Consider the following 21,744-nt stretch of genomic DNA (forward strand, 5'->3'; position numbering starts at 1 on the left):
AAAACACCCACCACCACCATCCCCCATCCCAAGCCCAAACCATCATCAGGTCGGGGTCCTTCTCTTTGACCCCAGAGAGAGACAAGAGGAGTGGATCCAGAGCCCTTTGGTCAAGTTTGTATTGCCCTAGTTGATCGACCTGAGCTCTTTTCACGTTTCATTCGGATCTAATCGGGCAATGTGATTCAAGCTCTCTCCTGCTTTACCGGGATCCTACAGCGTCTCCACGAGCTGCTGAGCCGCACCTCCGCAGCGCCCCTCTCTCCTTCGATCTCCCGTAGTTATCTACTCCTGACATCCACTCCCACCCACCACCCACCCCCATCTCGGAAGTCCCACGCCTCCTTTTTCTTTTTTCTTTCTTCTCCCTTCCCTAGTCTCCCCCCCCCCCCACCTCAAGCCCGGGTGGTACGTGTGTGACTGTGGGTTCCCTCCCCCGTCTTCCATCCCCACTCTCGTCTCTCTTCCCCTCCCCCTTCCCCACCCCCATCCCCAATATCCCCTCCCCTCCCCTCCCCCCCGCCCCCGGGCCCAAACTCGGGCTCTCCTGGACCAGCCGCTCTGTTCCTGGAGCCCTGATGTCTTCACTGGACTCCCCGCAGGGGTTGATGGGGTGTCTCGCTCAGCTTTCCAAGCAAGAGGATCTCGGCTTCGGCAGCAGCAGCAGGAGCAGCAGCGGCGGCGGCAGCGGCAGCAGCAGAAGAAGCAGCAGCATCCTCCAGCCCCATCTAGTGCTCCCAGGCGGCGCTCCCCGCGGCGCACAGCGCTGCCACGGCTGAGCTACTGAGCGGCTGGGACTCTAGCCAGCGAAGCCCGCAGAGCGGAGCGCGGAGAGCGCATCGCGGCCGAGCGCAGCGCAGTGCCCCGGGGCTGTGTCTCCCCCCACCCAAGGCAGCAGCGGCTGCACAGACTTGGTCCTCAGGGGGTGGGGGGGAGCAGTAGGGGAACTGTCGGCCGCGGCGATCCCAGCAACAGCAGCCGCCGCCGCCGCCACCCCGGTCCTCTCCTTGATTGGCTCTTCTCGGCACCGCTGCCAGGAGGGATTGCGAACTTTGTCTCCAGACCTGCTCAGCGGGTCTCCGTGGTCCTGACCTCAGCCCCTATGCATTTATTGGCTGGCACTCGGGCTTCCTGGGGTTAATGTTCAACAGGGGGTCTGCCGAGACCGGATCAGAGGTAAGCGGGGCTGGAGCGGAGGGCGTAGTTCTCTTCCCACTCTCCACCCCATTAGGATGAGAGTAGGCACGGGGATGGAGAGGACCTGGGTCCCCCTGGCTGGCCCTGGAGCGCCAGGCGTGGGACCAGGCAGCAAAGGAGAGAGGACAGGAGGATGAGACGAGGCGGAGGTGAGGAGAACCAGAAGAGCGGAGGAGGGTGTATGTGGGGTGGGAAACTAGGAGGAGAGGAAGGTGGAAAGGAAGAAGTTGAAAGTGGAAAGGCAAAAGGCCCTGCTTAAAGGGGGACTTAGGTAAATTTGGGGGGAGACTGTCTTCTCCTCAAGTGCAACTCCTCCAATTACCTCCCCCCCCCCCGAGTCCAGGATGCCCGTCTGTGCAGTCAAGGCTGTGCCACATGACTTTTCTGTTCTGGGGCAGGATGCAAGGGAAAGTGAAGCCGTCCTCTTCCCCAAAACTTAAAGTGCCCAGGTTGTCCTCTCTATCCGTGTCTACCGCAATACTGAAAGGAAGCTATTATTAGTGAGCTTGCAGTCCTCCCTGGGTTGAAAAGAAATGCACATATACCTTGGGTGTGGCAAAGGTGCGTAAAAGTGAAAAGTAAAGACCACCGTGGTTTTTTTTTTTGATTGGCGTGTTAAGGGACTTGAACTGTTAAGCCCTTCAAAATAGGTTTAATCCACTTTATCAATTGCTGTCCTCCCCATCCAGGAGGTTATGAAAATGATTGCCCCCTTCCTAATACACCTATATGGGTGTTCACCTTTACACTCCTGTCCCTCAAAATTTCCCAAGCCTCTGCCGAGTGGCATAATTTTCCTATGAATGTCTTTCACACACTTTCTACTGCTCCCAGGGAAAATTGCTTTGGGGGAGGGGAGAGTCTGCATCTATTTTCTTTTTCTGCAGTCACACACTGTCAAAATCAAACCTGAATTAGGCATAGCACATGATAGACGTGCCCCTAGTCCAAAAGACTCTGACCGACAACCAACCATCTTGCTATATTTCTAACTCTTGTATGCATCTGGCTTCCAAGTGATGTCAGTGTGCCCAGACTTGAGTTGCAGAATGAGTTGAAATAAATAAAAACTAAAATTCCAGCCATGGCATGGATCTTTTAATTAATGCTTTGCTTTGCTTTTGGACTTCTCTTTTAAATTTAGTATCTATAATATCCCCCCTTTCACAGGTGGGGTCTCCAGAATAGATACCCCAAGTTTCTCTGTGGATATGCCTTCATTCAAAAGGATAGCTTCACCAATGTGTCTATTTTTTCTGTACTCTTGGCTTCAAGTCTCCCTACAAATAAATTCCAGGCTGAGGAGCCCAAGGAAATTAATTCCCCATTCAACCTTACACACACACACACATACTTCCATTTCTTCCTAAAATATTGTTTGCTTGGTGTCATTTTGATGGGACTAGCAAATCCCACAAAATAGTAAATGCTTAGGTCCTAGCTAAATATTCTCGACTTTGGCCGATATGTCCAGGCCCTAATTAGCTAGTTATGCCTCTGCTTTCTGAGGAGAGGGGTTAAGGGTGTCAATGTAACAAGTGTCAAGTGAAGGGAAACTGCAGGATGAGACTAAACAATCTCTGTGATAAAGCAGGACTCTCACCAACCTATTCAGTACAGGATAGACTTCCAATCCTTGATACATCACTGCTGTAGCCTGCTTTGGACTTTCTGTTTTCTTCCACATTTTTCATAGACACCTTCCACCCTATCTCCTGGGGATAGTGTGCTCATAACCCAGCAAGAAACCTAACTGCTGACCCCTAAAAGCATGGAATGAAAACCAATCTGCTCAGCTCTTAAGAGGATAGTGAAATACTCACCGAATGGAAATTCATAGGGTTAAGGCAAAAGGTTCACAAGATTGTAAATTTAGAGTTAGGAAACACCTCAGACACTAGAGATGTTAAATGACTTGCCTTAAATCACCCAGTAAAAAAGCAGTTAGCTACTCCTTTCCTCATTTCCTCCTTACTTCCCCAGCTACACTTCTCAAAGTATGCTGTTTAAAGGTCCATTGCAGAAATTAAAATGTTGTTTACAAATATCACTGTTATATATGAACATCTTCTTTGCTCCTTTCCAGTCCTCTTTCCCTAGAGTTTGGTTTAAAGCTAACATATCTATCTTCTCAAGCCCCATATCCTACTTTTTAATTTCTTATGTCAATTGTGAAACTGAAGCCCAAATATAACTTTCTCATACTTCAGAATTAAGGACGAGGAAGGGTTTTTGGTGGTAATGGTGTTGACTTGGATATAAAACTATATCATTGACTAGGTTTTGTTAGATGAAGAGTGAGGACAGACTTCATTATCCAAAGAAAATTTGTCAAGAAACTAGCCTCCCTCTAGGGAAGGTGGATTGGGGAAGAGAGAGAATATCCTCCTAAGAGACTGAAGAACACGGACACTGTTAGGTAGGAATATCAAATAATTCTAGGGATAACTCCATACAATTTTAAGGTGAGCAATCCACCACCCCCCCCCTATTATAATTAAGATGACAAATGACCAAACTTCCCTACTATGTAGTAAGGTGGACTTACTGAACTACGGTGGTTTTTAGTGCCCCCTAGTGTCCAAAATGAGGAAAAGTTATTCAAACACTTGATAGGGAGGAAAAAGGACTTGTAGAGTGTCCCTCTTTCCAAGGCCATTGATCCGATTCCTCTCTGATACCTGTATTGTGCTGTGTACCTCAGATTTAGGTGCTGAGTGCCACCAGGGCACTTACATTCCTATATTTCAGGTAGTTCATTAGCCAAAAACACCACATCAGGAAATCTGGTTTCTTGTCCTAGTTCTTCCTGCTGTTGACCTCTCTGGTGTCTCTGGTCCCTAGCTGATATTATAATAATTGTTATCGGCATCATCAAGCACTAGGTTACAACGCTATATTCTAAAACTTTTTTTACTATATTCTAAAACCTCTGGAGAGCACTTTACGCGCAATCTCGTTGGAATTTCCCAACAGTCCTTCGAAGCATAGGTGTTAGTATCCTCGTTTCACTGCTGAGGAAACTGAGGCTAAAAGGTTGACATGTCCAGGATCACCTAGCTGGTGAGTGTCTAAGTGCCTTATCCTTAAATGAGGGGGCTTGGGACTGTTTAATCTCTAAAGTTCCTTTATCGTTCTAATAATTTACAACTCTGATTTTGCCATTTTCTTTCTGAGATTTGAGTTTTTAAAAGCTGTTTCTATACGAAAATACTTTGGCGAATACCCTAAGACGCCTATGCAAATACAAGACGCTGTTATTCTTGCTTTTCAGTTAAGTAGACTACTCTGGAAAGGAATGAGGAAAGAAGCAAAAGGCAAGGGGCAATCAAAAGGGAAGAGAGTGGAGGATAAGGAGAGAGAAGGGGGAGAAAAGGAGAGAGTGACAAAAGCGGGGGAGCTAAATAGATAAACAGGCCTTTGAGAAACACGTCCAGGAAAGACTGGGTCTACTTTTTACACCCCTCTGGAGCCAGGTGGTTTGCATAGGATGAGCCTGCATTAGGTTTCCTCCCCAAAGCAGATACGAGAACTAAATAAACTTCTCTTCAAGAACCTTTAGTGAGGGCTTTCTCGGGAGAGAAGAATGCGCTTTCCCCAGCCCAGGGGGCCTGTTTCGGGGACAGGAAAGAGCCGGGCCGAGAGTGGGAAGACAACCAGGGAGCGGGGAGCCTCTTCTTTGGCGGGGCGTAGAGTTTTCCATTTCTCTCCGTTGCCAGCTTCGCCACACTCCTAATTGAGAAACTCCACGTCCAATTTTTGAAATCTCCCATCCGCCCACAACAGAGAGAAAACAGGGGAAAGCCCTTTTAATACGGAAGGGAAATCTGCTGGCTCCTTTTCTTCCTGTTGGTGGGCGGGAGGAGAATGCAGGCGGGCACCTGGATTTTGAACGGTGCATTAACCTCGTGCCCGCGAGCTTTGGAGAGGATGCAGCCTTGGAGGCAGGACGGAGGAAGAGAAAGAAGGCCCTTTACGTTTCCCAAAGTCCTGGTCCCTAGTCCCCTCCTCCTCTCCCCGCGTTTGCCCGGGTTCCGTGTCGTAATGTTTACTTGGAATAGAAGTCGAGGGAACCACGACCTTGCTCCCCCCTCCCCGAGGGTCGGTCGCCACAGCCTCCCCCACCTCCGCCGCCGCCCAACAAATAAACCCGGGCTGGATTGGGAGGCCAGAGCTGCGGCTCTCTTGGAGTTTCTTTTTCCTCTTTGCTAGTGCGGCCAAACAGCTGCTTAGCGAGCAAACAAACGCCAGGAGAATGGAAAACGCATCCATCTCCTCCGAGCTAGCCCCAGGGCGGGCACCGTGGGAGGTGGCGGTCCAATTAAACACTTCTCTAGTTGGGCCTGGACTGGCACTGGGGCCATGAGTGAGGAGGCAAGAGGAAGGTCTGGAGTGCCTGGGGACCAGAAGGGGACCGGGCAGGAAAAATGCTGCCCAGATAACACTGGCCCGAGGCAGCCATCGACTTATCTTCCAGCGTTTGCTGAAAACTCTCCTTCCCGCACCTCATCTCCGAGGCTCCATCCCTTCTCTTTTCCCTTTCCCGTGGTAGAGGGCGGGAGCAAACTTGTCTTTTTCCGACGGGTATGTTTTATTTACTAGGAAAAAAGGGCAGAGCTGTGGCATTTACCACGTGGAGTTTCAGCAGCGGGGTCCGCCACCAAAAGCAGCAATAGTTGGGAGGGGAGAGTGACTTTGGAAAGATGGGGTCAGTGGACGTCTAGTAAAGACTCCGATTGAATTGGTCCATAGGGTTCTCTGCCCCTAGAACTGGGACGCGCGCGCGCACACACACAAACATACACACAGAGGCACACGCACACACGTGTTTTCCCGTCCCTCTCCAAGTCAGCCCAAGTTTTCTTGATACGGAAGGAGGGGGGCGCGAGTGAAAAGTGAAGTTTTGAGAGTAGCCGAAGTTGGACGGCACATTTTTCTTTCCGCCTTGTCTAGGCCTTTTTTCTTTGGGGGGAGGGAGGGAGCAGGAAGGAGGGAGTGTGAAAAGTCCAAATGGTGCCCCCTGGCTGAGAGAGGCTCATATTTATTGTATCACGCTCCTCCTGCCCTAAACCCCCACCCCGCCCCAAGCTGGAGCCAGAGCTCGACGTGAAGCGCCAGCCCAGGCCTCCCAGTGCCCAGGTCCCCTTCCGAGAGCTCCGGAGGCGCCGCGGGCACGTCCTTTTCTACTTGCTCCCTGTCGGGCATCCCGGGCGATCCCTCCCCTGGAGCTGTGAGCAAATTGCATTGCTTTGTGCCTTGCGAGACTTGGCTGGGATGATGTGAGAGAGCGCGGGAGACTTCGCTCGGTTCACTCTCTGGAAAGGGAAAGGACATGGGGAGAAGTTCCCGGTAGAGATGGGGGAACAAAAGGGACAGGGGGAAGATTTCGAGCATGCTGTTGCTGATCAGATGTTGACAAGTGCCATCGCTGCCTTACACTTAAACAGAATTAAAGCTTCCAGATGCCTACTAACAACCCTTTCCTTTCCCCAATAAAAGTTTGTTGGTTTGTTTTTCCCCTCTTTGGGGTGCGGGGGGGGGTGGTGAAAGAAAAAAAAAACGGGCCGCCAATAGACCAACATGCAAGTGCATAAAGCGAAACCGGCTGTAGCCACTTATTGCAAGTGATGGATCAGGAAACCCTTGGGAGCAATTTTATTCTAGTTCTTGTACCTATTAACGTGGTTGAGTCCGGCGGTGGGGAGAAAGAGCAGCTTCCACGGCGGGGCTCCCCATTGAGGGAGGGAGTTTCTCTGGGAAGGTTGGTTTCTCCGAGCTGCCTTGCGGGGGGTGGGGGAGAATGCACGGTGTTAAAGCTGAATTGGAGGACGGGGTGGGGTGAAGAAGGAGCTTGGACTCCGAGTCTGCAGCCTGTGCCACAGATGTGGGGCTGGGCCGGAGCAGCTACCCAGCTCCAAGGCTCCCCCACCCCAGAGGTGGGGTCGAGCCAGAGTAAAGGGGAGCTCTGGATTTGAAAAGAGATCTGCGCTGGCTTCCCGGGTCCCCGGGAAAACATGAGAGGAGGAAGGCGCTCCTTCCAGCAACGGGTGCGGCTGGCCGCGGGGCTTAGGGACTGAGCCCATTGCCCCAGGATTGGAGAGTGTCATCTAGGGAGACAGAAAGGACCGCTAGGAACCTAAGCCCCAGTCCTCTCCCCCTTAGGTTCAAGTCCCAGCATTCCGTATTACAAACTTGAAACGGTTGCAGAGGCAGTCAGGGAAAGATTTTAAACTGGAAAGTTTGCTCCCCAAGGGAATCGTAAAAATAATATGTTTTTGTTTTTGTTTTTTAAAGAAAGTATTCACCTGGGAATTGAAAGGTGCATCAGCCGGCATGAATGTGAAAGTTGGGGGAGGGAGCTTTGCAGAGGGAGGGAGAAGAGACTGCGGCTGTCCACAGCACTGGAAAGTTGACCTATCTTTCGCCCTCTCTCCTGACCCTTACCCCCTAGGAGCCGCCGCTGGTCGGGAATCTAAGATGAAGTTATGGGATATTGTGGCTGTCTGCCTGGTTCTGCTCCACACTGTGTCCGCCTTTCCGCTGCCTGCTGGTAAGAAGCATCCCGGAGAGCTAGAAGAAGAGTACACCCCCAGCCGACTGACTCCTTATGCTGTGAGAAGTGACTGTAAGAAACGTTCCCCAATTCATAGCCACCCTTTCTGACCTACTAATCATGCAAATACCATAAGAGCTTAAGAAAAATCAATAAATAAACTGCGCCCCCAGGGGTAGAGATGTGCTTCTCTTAGCCCTTGTTGGGGACAAGGGGAGCACTAGCAAGTGTGTACACTAATAAGGGAACGTGGGAGGGCAAGCTTTTTCCACACAGGAAAGTAATGAGGTAGCAAGGTCCCGGGAAGGGAACACCGATTTTGGCATCAAATGCCTTGGGTTTGAATCTAGCTCTGCCACTTCGGAACCAATTTCATCACTCTTCTGGGTCTCAGTTTCCTCTGCTGTAAAATGAAGAGGTTTGTAGGGAAAGGTGCGTGAGCACAGAGGTGTGTATACGTGGCTTCTCTGTGTAGTCTGAAAAGAGCCCTGGATTTGAAATCACAAGACCCAGGCTCTGCCACCATACTACCTGTGTGGTTTGGAGGCAAATTCCTTCACTGCACAGGGCCTTGGTGTCCTCCTATGTAAAGTGAGAAATTTGGACTAGATGCCTTTTGAGCTTGTCCCCTCCATCTCTAAATCTATGATCCTGTGATTAGATGAACTCTAAAGTTTCTTCCAACTCTAAATCCTATGATCCCTAGGAGGTTCAGAGTTACAGGGATTATTTTTAAAGTGCTTGCTGGTAAAAAGTAGCAAAAAGTGGATAGATTTCAAGAGGTCTGTGAACTTAGATGGGGATTTGTTTTTCTTGTTCTCACTAACCTCTAACTGAAATTTAGCATTTTCTCCAATTATCTTACAATGTTATTCTGAGGAAGGGCCCATAAGCTTCGCCAGACTACCTGAGGGGTCCACAGCACACAGAAAGTATAGGATCACTTGTCTTAGTACTTCTCCAACCTAGCGGTTTAGTTGGGGGAAATTACTGCTTAGAATGTAAGCCCGTTGAGGGCAGGGACCAATTTCATTTTTGTTTTAATAAATGTGTTAACTGATTGAGGCTCACCATAAAAAGAACCTCATCTGCCATACAATTTACCATTTTAGTCCATTCTCTCCAAAAGGAAAGGTCCCGATTTCACATAACCCAACCAGAGGCAAGATGTCTTTACAGAGAGGGCACACAGCCAGGCAGGGTCAAATCTGGACAAAAGAGTCTACATTTCAGTCTTAGGTAAAATTATTACCATAGCAGCCTCTGAAGTACTTCTTAAAGGAGGTTTCCACCGTCTCTTCCCCACCTCCACCCCCATTTTACTTCAGAGAGGGCATCTCTGCCCACTATAGTAGAAGCCCCTGGGCAGCTTTAGAAAAATTGCTTTGGGGTTCTGGAGTTTATAGATTTATCCAGGGTGTGATAGGACTATGTCCTCCCTAGACTTATTTATGATAAAGTTGTGCAATTCCTTCCCCACACCCTATACCCTTTTAAGAAAAATCAGATTTTAATTGTATAACCATAGTTGAGTTTGAGGTGCTAACCTGTGATTGCATCAACATGGAGAACTTTTTCTATTATTCTAGGGCATGTTTGTACCTTAAAGTGTTAGAAAAGGAAAGTGCCATAGTCCCTGAGATTACTCAACTTGTCCAAAGACAGTATGTGTCAGAGTTTGAACAAAAGTCTATTTGATTCCAACACTGGCCCTCTCTCCGTTCTATTTACTCGTTGCCTCCAATAACAAATAAATTAGATGATTACTCGCATTTCAAAAGGCGTCTTTAGTTTAACAAAAATATCCACTGCAGACTTCCCTAGTGTTTCTTAAAAGGTAATTTGATTTAGCAGAATATGCTCCTTTCAAAGCCTTTCAGCCATGTTTTTATTGAATGAATTACTACATATTTACATTATAATGCATGAATGGTGGGGAGGAGACTGAGGTTTCAGATAATAATGGAAAGCTCCCATCCAAGGAGCTGAGCTGATGACTCCTTTCTTTTTAAGGTCCTGGAGAACAGAAATAGACCATTTAGAGGGTAATTAGCAATAAAAACTTCCCATCCAAGGAACTGACCTGATGAATCCTTCCTTCTCTTCTCCCAAAGTCATTCTTTATGTAGGCACAGGCCAAAATCCAGTCTATTCCTGTGAAACATACTTTGATCATAATCATAGCAGAAGCAGCCAGAACACTCTGGCCATATGGTAGGAGGTGGAGATTAATAGTCAGTTTAGACCGAGAGGCCTTAAGGCTAGGAAACAGCTTATGGAATGTGACATGCATGTTATGGGCCTAATTACAGCAGTATAACCATCTTCCTTCATAAGGCCCCAGGAAAGAGGAATGAGCTATGTTGTTTATAGGGTGCCTTAGATGAGCATAGTCAGGTAAATTAAGGATGGAAGAATGATTTATCAGAGACTGAAAGAAGTAATACTGTTGACACCTTGAAATTAAAGGAGCTGTTAAGAGAAGTCCTGCCAAAAATAGTTGTGTTATGAGCCTATTTTTAAAAGCTCTTGATTCAAAACATTAGCTTGCCTCCTAGTTGATGTAAATTCGCTAATCATTTGCAAGAACCTCTAAGTTACTGTAACATTAAAGTGAATGGTGTTACCTACTTAGCGCAGTTACCTTCAGACCCCATTTCCAAAGCAATACACTTAAGGACGGCATAACGGCCTTTTATGCCACACAGAAATAGCATTAGCACAGGTTGGAGGGAAAAGAGCAAAATGGAAGATCACTGCTTACTTGCCACTGCACGGATGAAATGGGGTTTATTTCCAATCTAGATAAAACAATGGTGGGCTATGCCAACCACAGCTTCACTGGGCAGAGGGGTGTCTTAATATTGATCAGACAGCAGAATGATGGAGTACATACATGGCCTGGTGTCAGGTAGATATGAGCTGGAGTCTCAGCACCAAAATTTAGTAGCTGTATGACCACAGGCAGAACATTTACCATCTCTGAATCAGTTTCCTTATCTGTTTGAAAGGTTGTTACTAGTCACGCTACTTACTTAAAGAGGTCATTGTGATGAAAACCCTTGGCAAATCTAAAATAGATTTATAAATGTGAGCTATTATGCAAGGAAGTCTGATGTAGTAAAACAAGTGATGAACTTGCATTCAGAAGGTAGAATTTGAATCCAGCTTCCACACAGTATTCAGTACCTATGAAGTCATAGGTAAGTTATTTAACTAATTTCTGAGCCTCATTTTCTTCATCTGTAAAATGAGCATGCTACCTCCTTGCACTGCCTATATCACAGGATTGTTGTGAGGAAGGTGTTTTGCAAACCTTAAATTGCTGTGTAAACATGAGTTATTCATATATACATATATGTGTATGTACACATTTGTAATGTATTGCTATTAATTGGACAGTTAGTTGGTATGGGTAGATAGAGCCCCAGACTGAAATCAGGAAGACCTGAGTTCAAATCTGGCCTCAGACACTTACTAGCTGTATGACCCTGGGCAAGTCACTTAACCTTGTTTGCCTCAGTTTCCTCATTTGTAAAATGAGCTGGAGAAGGAAATGGCAAATCCCTCCAGTATCTTTGTTAGGAAAACTCCACATGGGGTCACTAAGAGTCAGACACTACTGAACAACAACAATAACCAGATATTGCCTTGCAACAATGAGTGTCTGTGTTAGACCACATAATTAATAGCATACATATTTTAATATATTGTTATTAATGGTATGTATTACTATAATACATTATATTATATGACATAAATATATGTGTATCATTGTATATAATATGTAATATATCATGATGTATATTATTACATATAATAAAGGGACCTTAAATAAGAAAATGGCAAGGCATTCTTAGACACCTTGACTTCATTCCAGGTACACCTAGGTAGGCAGGCCTGTTAGCCTAGTAAGGGCTAAATGACAGTGGGTCCACTTTGAACACTCAACCAGTGCAAGCACTTAGCAGTAACAACACCAGCACCATCCCAGTTTATTGTGGATGTTCATGCTTTTCTTCACTCGTGATGCACAAAGTCTTCTGTAGTAAACCACCATACGTGTTTCTAAACATTGAATTCCATTGGAAAGTAGGAAAGACTTCAATGGCTGAATCCATGAGTATGCTGGTAAACATTTAACAAATGGCTCTCTGGGGGAAAAAAAGAAGGGGAAAAGACCTGTGGCACACTTTTAGTTTAATCTGTATTATCAACACATTCTTAAGTCTAGTCAATCAACAAAACCATAAATCAAACCCCACTTTATAATGTTTGCCAATTTTCAAAATAAATATGAGCATACAAATTTAACAATCAGCTCTCTCTCTCTCTCTCTCTCTCTCTCTCTCTCTCTCCCTCCCTCTCTCTCTCTCTCTCTCTCTCTCTCTCTCTCTCTCTCTCTCTCTCTCTCTCTCTCTCTCTCTCTCTCTCTCGAGCTAGTTGGAGCTGGCTCTAGCACACCCCTAAGCTGAATCCCTCTGATTTCTTTCAAAGGCTAGCAACTCAGTCATTGAAAAAAAAAATCAAAAGTTTTTCAAGTCTGTGAAGAAGAGAGAAAACATGCTACAGTAGAGAGAGAGAGAGCTACCTTCAAAGTCAGGTAGACCTAGGCTCCAGACCCATCTCTGACCCATGCTAGCTGTGTGATTCTGGACAGATCCCTCAATCTCTCAGAGCCAAATAACTCTCTAAGTCTATATGTTGTAGAGTAGTTGATGATCTACATTAGTGGAGGGAGTTTCTTCACTAGGAATTCAATATACCAGCGAAATAACAGGTATTGACTAATAATAGTAGTTGTAGTAAAGTTTATAAAGAAGAATCCCCATATACCCACTTCACTCCTAAGTTTGAGATGAGATATGTTCTCTTGGTTCCAGTACAATTGAGGCTATCAGAACAACCCAGCTGGGTAGGTTACTGACCTAGGGTCTTTTTTTGGAAAATATAATAACTCCTTAATAGCAAATATTCAAACAAGCTAAACTTACATTGCTTACTTTCTTACCCTGTGGGGGTTTTTTTGCTCCCTAAATGAGGGGGCACCTGCATCATACAGCTTCTATAACATTTCCTTATTTGAGATTTTAAAATCTACTTTGTGGGTTTCCCAAAACTACCTTTGTTCCTATTCTCTGCTCACCATTATTTTCAAAAGAGGAAGAATCATAGATGAAACTCAAATCGTTCTATTTTGCTACATGGGGGAAAAGCTTGATGGAGGGAGAAAGTCACAGGTTCATAGCCATCATCTCATCGAGCCCCCTCAGTTTTCACATAAGGACACTGAGCCCCAATTTGGGATCTAATTTGAGTCTTAAATATTTCTATGAAGAGCAACACAACTAGCTATTCTTATCCCTGGTGTATGCTCCAAGAACTGAGCCCCTGAAAGGGGTCAGGAGCCAGAAGTTAGGTAGGTTCGGGGAGTACAGAGTCCAGATCCAGGCCCCTTCCAGAGACTGCCATCCTTTGATTCCCCAGAATCATCTTTGCACCACCCCTTTCTGGGTGAGTGAGTATATATAACTGTGATCAGGCAACAGATGACCAACCAGGAATTGTACAAGGAAAGAAAGAGGCCTCTTTTTTCTTTTTTTTTTTTTTGGTGAGGCAATTGGGGTTAAGTGACTTGCCTAGGGTCACACAACTAGTAAGTGATAAGTGTCTGCCCTGAGGCCTCTTTTTTTTTTTTTTTTTTTTAGGCAATGGGGGTTAAGTGACTTGCCCAGAGTCACACAGCTAGTAAGTGTCAAGTGTCTGAGGCCGGATTTGAACTCAGGTACTCCTGAATCCAGGGCCGGTGCTTTAACCACTGTGCCATCTAGCTGCCCCCCTGAGGCCTCTTTTTAATGTAAGAGATTGGGCTTGGTAGCCTCTGAGGTCTCTTCTAGCTCACAATCTGTGGTTCTGTGGTTCTTGTTCCTGCCTTTCACAGATCCTTCCTTTCTGCTTTTGAACCCCATATTCACTAAGCTGGTTTGCTTTCAGTGCCTTTTCTATGTGTGGGTGGTACGTGTGTCTAAGTGTTTGTAAGTTGGGGATTGCCTTGGCTGTTATTTCAGTTTCTCAATCATTCCATCTAGATATTTAGCATTTTCAAAAAAAAAAACAACACACAAAACACAGCAGCAGTTAGCTTCATGAATCACCTGATTCAACCCCCTCACTTTACAGTTGAGAAAACTAAGGCTCAGTATATTTAATGAGAGCTAGCTTTTATATAAGCACTTTAAGGTTGGCAAAGCATTTTACAAGTATTACCTCATTTGATCTTCACAACAACCCTGGGAGGTAAGTGCTATTATTGTCCCCATTTTGCAAATGAGGAAACTGAGGCACAGAAAGATTAAGTGACCTGACTAGAGTCACAAAGATAGTAAGCATCTGAAGTCAGATTTTAATTAGGGTCTTCCTGACCCCAGTTTCAGCATTCTACCGCTGTGCCCTAGCTGTGGAATGTTACAAATAAAGTGTAGCATAATGTCCAAGTTCAGGGTCAGCTGAGGTAGCCTCCACCGGTCCATGTTGATTAGATTTGTACTGTGATACTTCAGTGGACCTGTGATCCCCTCTTTGTGGGTGCTACATTCGTTAATGCAGCTCAGAACCCAATTATACCCTTTCTCTCCTTTGCAACTCTCGTCCATGCCCTCCACAGCAGCAGAACGCAATGTACTTGGGCCTTCCTCTAGATCAGTGGCTCTTAAGGTGTCCAGGGACACCCCCCCCCCACAGTGACCATTTCAGGGGGTCCATGAGGTCAAAACTATTTTCATAATAATAATAAGGTGTTTTAATGTATAATATGATAAATATCGGTAGAGTTCACATCAACAAAAGCTCTTTGGGGGATCCTCAATAATTTTTGAGAGAGTTAAAAGGGTTCCGAGAAGAAAAACTTTGAAAACCGCTGCTTCAAACTGCCTGAAGTTGGGTAGGTGATATTGGCGGAGCACATGAGCTGCCCATCGGTTACCCCTTGCTCTCACTACATGCCGGACTGGCCCACCTCCCTTTCCGGTCACACGTCTCTCTGATGATATCCTTTACAAGCCTCTTTCTTCCCTTGCGCAATTCTTGGTTGGTCATATGTTGCATGATCACAGTTATACAAACTCATTTGCCCAGAAAGGGGTGGTGCAAAGATGATGCTGGGGATCAAAGGATGGCAGTCCCCAGACCACGGACACAGGTCAGGTTGCAGGTTGGAAGGGACCTGTTCCGGACTCTGTACCCCCTGAACCTAACTTCTGGCTCTGGACCCCTTTCAGGGGCTCAGTTCTTGGAGCATACACCAGGGATAAGAATAGCTAGTTGTGTTGCACTTCATATAAACATTTAAGACTCAAATTAGCTCCCAAATTGATCTGGCTCTCAGCTCCAGCACCTATTTCATGTAGTAACTTAGGACGTAGAGCCTGAAAGATAGCTAACCTAGAAATCAAAGTAGTCCCCTTCCTTCTGTGGTGATTCAGCACTTGTACAGCAATATTCATAAACAGGGAGCACTTTTGTTTCATCAGGATGCCATCAACTTTACTTACTTACTTTTCTAAAATACATGAGTCCAGACTGTGAACGAGCACTTGCTGACCAGCCACCCTGTGTTCCGTGTTGTGCTAGGTACTTCATGGAGAAATAGAACCAGATTATGATCCTTAAGGAGCTTACAGTCAGATTGAATATCAACCTAGAACATGGTAAACAATACTTAATGAGGAGCAAAGTAACCTACTGTGGACTGTAGCTGTGGAAAGGTGAAGGGACAGAGAAAGGCATTTTAGGTAGGTGGGAAGAGCATGAATAAAACATGGGGAACTGGGAATAAGCCTGCAAGAGAAGGAGAGGGAGGGAGGGACAGACAGTGTAAACTCCAGGTTGATCTCAGCTATGTGGGAGGGAGCAAGGAGAGAAGGGAAGGGTGAATAGTTACAAGTGGAACCACAAAGAGGCCCTTGAAAGTGGGCAGGGCAGCTAAGTGGCACACTGGATAAAGCACTGGCCCTGGATGCAGGAAGACCTGAGTTCAAATCCAGCCTCAGATACTTACTAGCTGTGTGATCCTGGGTAAGTCACTTAACCCTCATTGCCCCCTCCCCCCCCCAAAAAAAAAGAAAAAGAAAAGAAAGTGGACAGAGGAATTTAGCCCTGATTTGGTAGATGCTGGGAAGCCATAGTTAATTCTTGAGGAGATTAAAAGGAAACCAAATCTCTGCATCACAGATACAAAGAAATCTAAGATATGCTTCTAAATTACCAGATCAATCAATCACTTAGTGTATGCCTAATCAATTAAGTGTTTGTTAAGCATTACTGTGTACTAGACAAGGGGGGCAGACCACTGGGTTTGTAGTCAGGAAGACCTGAGTTCAAATTTGACCTCAGATATTTACTAGCTGTGTGACTCTGGGAAAGTAACTTAACCCCATTTGCCTCAGTTGCCTCTTGTCAATAAGGATGACTCCATGGTTGTGAACATGAGTGACTGGAATGATGGTGCCTTTAACAAAAATAGATAGTCTTGAAAAGAATGAGCTCTGGAGAAAGAAACATCAAACCACTCCAGGATCTTTGCTAGGAAAACTCCAAATGGGGTCACAAAGAGTCAAACATAACTGAAACAACTCAACAACAACAATTACTAGACAAAAATGAAATAGTCCCCAACTTTAAGGACCTTTTATTCTATGACATGTACACATACAAGTATATTCAAAATTAACATAAGGTAATTTGTGAGGGAGACAAGTTTCTGGGGAAATCAAGAAAGGTTTCCTAGAGGAAAAAGGTTTGAGCTGAGCTTTAAAGGAAATTATAGATTCTTAGAGGAGCAAATGTGGAGGGAATGCACTGGAGGGTTAGAAGTTATATATGAAGAACAGTTAAAGGGCCATTTTGTCTGAAATGTAGATTGTAAATGCAATAATCTTGGAGCCAGTTTGTGAAAAGTTCTGAATGCCAAAGAGAAAAATTTCTATTTGGCCCTGGTTGGTTGGTTGGTTGGTCCTTTGTTCCCAAGAGGACCAAAATGACATCACTATGTTGGGGTCAAATTATAGAGTGTCCAACTATGGGTGTTCCAACCAATATGAGCTCAGAAGACTCTACCACAGGTCAGATACAAATAGTCCATATGAACATTTGGAGGGGAGATGTCTCTAAACTTGTGTATCTCATGTTTCTTTTGAGCTACTGCAGTTCTGCTTTGCTTATTGAGCATAGCACTTTGTTTGATAGGCACACCCACGCTAGGTGGTCCCATGCCAGTGTCTCCCATGTCTCACAATGGATTCCAAAGTTCTTCAGAGGGAAAGGAGGAAAGAAACCACACATACCACAACTTGGCCCTAGAGATTATAGGGAGCCACTCTAGCCAAGCCAGGGAGTAACAAGGTCAGATATGTACTTTAGGCATATTATTTCAGCAATTGTGAGGAGGGTGGATGATTTATAGAGACAATGCTTGAAGCAAGAACACTAATTAAGCAATTGCCATAGCATGAGCAAGAAGTAATCAGTACCTAAACTAGACTGGTGGGTATTTGATTAGGAAGAAGGAGATAGATGAGAAATTTTGTATGGATAGAATCAACAATGGTTGACAAGTGATTGGATGTATGAGGTGAAGAGAGTAAGGAGTCAATAAGGATGACTCCATGGTTGTGAACATGAGTGACTGGAATGATGGTGCCTTTCACAAAAATAGATAGTCTTGAAAAGAAGCTGGGTTTGGAGTGAAAGAGGATGAATTCCATTTTGGACATGGTGAGTTTGATATGCCTATAGGACATTCAGTTTGAAATGCCCAGTAGGCAGGTGAGGTGACGTGGGGACTAGCATTCAAGAGAGAGACTAGGACTGGATATATAAACCTGTGAATCATCTTCATAGAAATGATAAGTAAAACCATGTGACTTGAGGAGATTGCCAAGGCAGAGGATGTAGAGAGAGCAGAGAAGAGGGTCTAAAAGTGGGTAATAGCCAGAGTTAGGAGGTTTCATACAGATGGTGACACAGCAAAGAAGACAGAAGATCACACAGGACTGTTCAGTATCAGGGTGTGCCCAGAGATGCTTTAATCTACATATTCTCAGAAGTATATTTAAGATTATTTTAATAAATTTATATTCCTATCATTTAATAAGCTTCTGGTGAATCCGTTTACTAAAATGCTTAAACGAGTGAAATGAAAATGAAACCTGACAGCATAAGACAGAATTAGAACTGGAAGGGACCACAGAAATCACCTAATCCAACCTTCCTCATTTTACAAATGAGGCCCAGGGAGGGTAGCGTCGTATGGTCATAGATTTAGAGTTGGAAGGAAGCTTAGAGATCACTTAATTCCCTTCCCTTTGCAGAGCAGCAAGTGGAAGAGCTGTCGTCCTAGCCTCGGTTCTCTGGCTCCATCACTCATCCTACCTAAAACAGTTTTTAGAACGTAGGTTGCATCCTAAGGCTAAATGAGGGGGTTTTTTGGACCACACGAGAAAGGAAGTTCCACAGAAGTGATTCCCTATCGCTACTACTAGGATGATCCCCAATGCCATGCCTCTGAAGAATAATAGTTCATAATAATAACTAGGGTTTACATAGCCCTTTAAGGTTTGCAGAGTGCTTTATATACATGTTAACTCATTGATCTTCACAACAACCTTGTAAGGTATTATCCCCACTTTACAGAGGAGGAAACTGAGGCTGAGGTTAAATGATTTGACCTGGACTACACAACTGGTAAAGTGTCTCAGGTAGGATTTGAACTCAGGTCTTCCCTAATTCTTAGTGCAGTACTCCATTAGCTGTACCATCTAGTTGCCAAGTCTTACAAATAACTTTCCAAAAATAACTTTAGCTCTCCAAAGTTTGTCAAAGCTCTGGACATTTGTCAATAACATCCTTAGCCACTGCTAACCAACCCTGTGTCTCCTTCCACTTCTCCCTTTATCAGAAGAATAAGAAAACACAAACATCTGCTTTCTAAAAGAAATTCAAATTCTCCCCAAAACACAGATTTCCAGAAAACCAAACAAAAAGTAAACAGAAAGGAGGGGTGGGGAATATTCACTTTCTTTTAGGTCCAGTGCCTGATTTTTATTTGGGTCATTCAGAACACGTCATCCAATGATTATTTTACTGCTCGTTCCAAAGTACAAATCAGGAAACCTGTTCCTGAGAAACTTGAATTGATTTAAAATTCTCTTGCAATATTATTATCTTTACTAGTGAGAAAGATAGAGGGTCTCCGTGGACAAAGCTGAAGTGAGGAATTAGGATAATGATCTAGATTTTTCCAGCAAAAGAGCAGAAAGTCAAGAAGAATGTTTGATATGGTGAAAGGTGGTGGTGGTGGTAGTAGTTGTTGTTGTGTCTGAGTCTTCATGACCCCATTTGGGGTTTTCTTAGCAAAATAGTGGAGTGGTTTGCCATTTCCTTCTCCAGTTCATTTTACAGATGAGGAAACTGAAGCAAACAGGGTGAAGTGACTTGCCCAGGGTCACACAGCTAGTAATTATCTGAGGTCATTTTTTAACTCAGATCTTCCCAACTCCAGGCTCAGTGTTCTCTATGCACGGCTTCACCTATCTTCCCCTTGGTGAAAAGATTTGGAGTCAAAGGATGTGTGTTCAAATCCAGCCTCCACGACTTCACTCTCTTTGTGACCTTTAGCAAGTCACTTAACATCTCTGAGGCTAATTCTATTCATCTGTAAAATGAAAAGGTTGACCTATGTTACTTCTACTTTCTTCCAGCCCTAAACTTATCATCTTGTGCACCTAGCACATTGCCACGCTACTAAAGAAATAGTCTTTGACTTCAGGTAGCTAGGTTGTATAGTGAATAGAGCTCCAGACCTACTTACTGTCAGGAAGACTCATCTTCCTGAGTTCAAATTTGCCCTCAGACACTTACTAGCTGTGTGACTCTGAGCAAGTCAGTTAACTATGTTTCCCTCAGTTTCCCCATCTGTAAAATGAACTGGAGAAGGAAATGACAAACCATTCCATTATCTTCACCAAGAAAACCCCAATAGCATCAAAAAAAGTCAGAGCTTGGTGTTACATGGGAAGGGGGAGGGGGACGCTAAGCTTTCATTTCATTCAGTAGAAATGCTAAGTGCTATTGGAGTTGAGCAAAGGGAGCGAGAGGTGAGGCTGGGAGGGAGTGGTGAGAAGAGAGGCTGGTGAAGAAGGTAGAACTTCAGCTATGCTCAGAAGAGTAGACAGGATTTAGATGTTGGTTGTATGCTCTCTGTGGGACCAACAGCCTTAATTTAATTTAGACAGAAGTCCACCTTTGTTTTAATTAATATAGAGTGAAAGTGGACCTTTCTGAAGGAATCACCCAATCTATCCCCTCAGTTCTTCACTTTATTCCTAGTGGAGGCATTTCTAGGGAGAACATGAGCAAATGGTATGGTGTTTTTCCTGAATCGTGAGGTAATGGATATTTGCATCTAGTTGAAGGACTCATGAAAGGTGGTGGTTCAGCTGTGAACTTCCTAAATTCAGGCATGAACATTTTCTGGCAAAATAGATGGAAGGAAATCCCCTAATTCATTCATTTGTTTATTTATTTTAAAACCATTTCTTTAAAGCATCTGCTAGGGGTAGGTGGGTGGCACAGTGGATAGAATGCTGGGACTGAAGTCAGGAAGACCTGAGTTCAAATCTGCCCTCAGACACTTGTGTGACCCCGGGGAGTCACTTAACCTTGTTTGCCTCAGTTTTCTCATCTGTAAAATGAGCTGGAGAAGGAAGTGGCAAACCACTCCTTTATCTCTGCCAAAAAAAACCCAAATGGGGTCACAAAGTGTTTGAAATGACTGAAGAACAAGCCAGGATAATGGTAAAGGGAATGAAAAGACAACAACAGAAATGAGAGATATTGGGGCAATCCTACTTTGCTTATGGCAATAAAGAGATTTTTTTCAAATCATTTCTCCCCTAGCCAAAAAAAATTGTTTGAGAGATTAGGAACTTGAACACCAATACCCATGATGAACATCATTTCTCAAATCCTGACTGTGAGAACTTTGCACTTACATAATACCGAGACGTGCTCCCTCACAACTTACAAGTTTAAAGTCTCGGGAAGGAGCCAAGATTGTGAAAATACCAACGAGACAGTTCTTCCAATTTTAAAAAAAGAAAACCGAGGCAGAGAGGTTGTGCAACTTGCTGTAATATTAGAACTCCGTGGCTTCTGAGTCTCTTTGGTGGGTGTTTTTAACTTCTGTCATGTAGAGAGCACGGATTTGGACATAACTTGTGATCTGATTGACTGAAGACTACTGGGCTTACTTTCCAAAAACTCACTCATCAGATGATAATATGCCCATCAAACTGTTCCCATTGTGAAGAACATTTCCATGCATCCACTTCTGATCCTCCTATCTCCCCTATCTTTCCCCTTCTCTTTCCCCTTATTTGCTCAGTCCCTCAAGGACCCCATTCCCTTCTGTCTCATTCAGCTGCTCACTAGGTCTGGAGTAAGCTGGAATAAGCCTTAAAAGGGACAGGGAAGTTTGCTGGGGGAGAGGGAGGGAAGGAAACTGGGCAGAGTATAAAGGGGCATCAGAGTGATTTTATAGGAGGCTTCACTGGGTTCTCCACCCTCCTAGGTTGATTTAGCTGATACCACAAGGGATTAGATGGTAGTGTTTTGAGACAGGGAGGGAGTTCGCTCTGTAAACTTTACTGGGAAACTTTTTTTCCTTCCAAATCACCATGTTTTATAAGGGCAGTTGAACATTCCATGGTGTGTGTGCTTGTTAATGTTAGGTGCTTATTACATCCTTCAATGTGTTTAAAACCTTTGGCTAGGGTTCTATTAGAATATGCCAGGTATAAAATGATGGTGATGATGATGATGGAGGAGGAGGAGGATAGATAGATAGATGCCAACAAGTATACACCCTGTTGTGTGTTTTATTAACTTCTAAACAGGGAAATGAAGATCATTTACCCTGAGGAACCATACTGCCTTGC

At 44.8% G+C, this 21,744-nt stretch overlaps 1 protein-coding gene across 2 annotated transcripts in view; it reads left to right on the forward strand.

The window, feature by feature from the left end:
• Positions 1-617: 617 nt before the first annotated feature.
• GDNF (glial cell derived neurotrophic factor) overlaps positions 618-21,744 on the forward strand; it is a 36,974-nt gene continuing 15,847 nt past the window's right edge. Inside the window, exons 1-2 of one of the 2 annotated variants that reach the window (XM_043980498.1) lie at positions 618-1,176; positions 7,649-7,822. In XM_043980498.1, the coding sequence (XP_043836433.1) occupies positions 7,675-7,822 (148 nt within the window). In that variant the 5' untranslated portion in view covers positions 618-1,176; positions 7,649-7,674. The remainder of the gene's footprint in view (positions 1,177-7,648; positions 7,823-21,744) is intronic. The other variant, XM_043980504.1, reaches the window with a different exon arrangement.

Source organism: Dromiciops gliroides, chromosome 1 (assembly GCF_019393635.1).
Source record: "Dromiciops gliroides isolate mDroGli1 chromosome 1, mDroGli1.pri, whole genome shotgun sequence".
NCBI classification, from domain to species: Eukaryota; Metazoa; Chordata; class Mammalia; order Microbiotheria; family Microbiotheriidae; genus Dromiciops; species Dromiciops gliroides.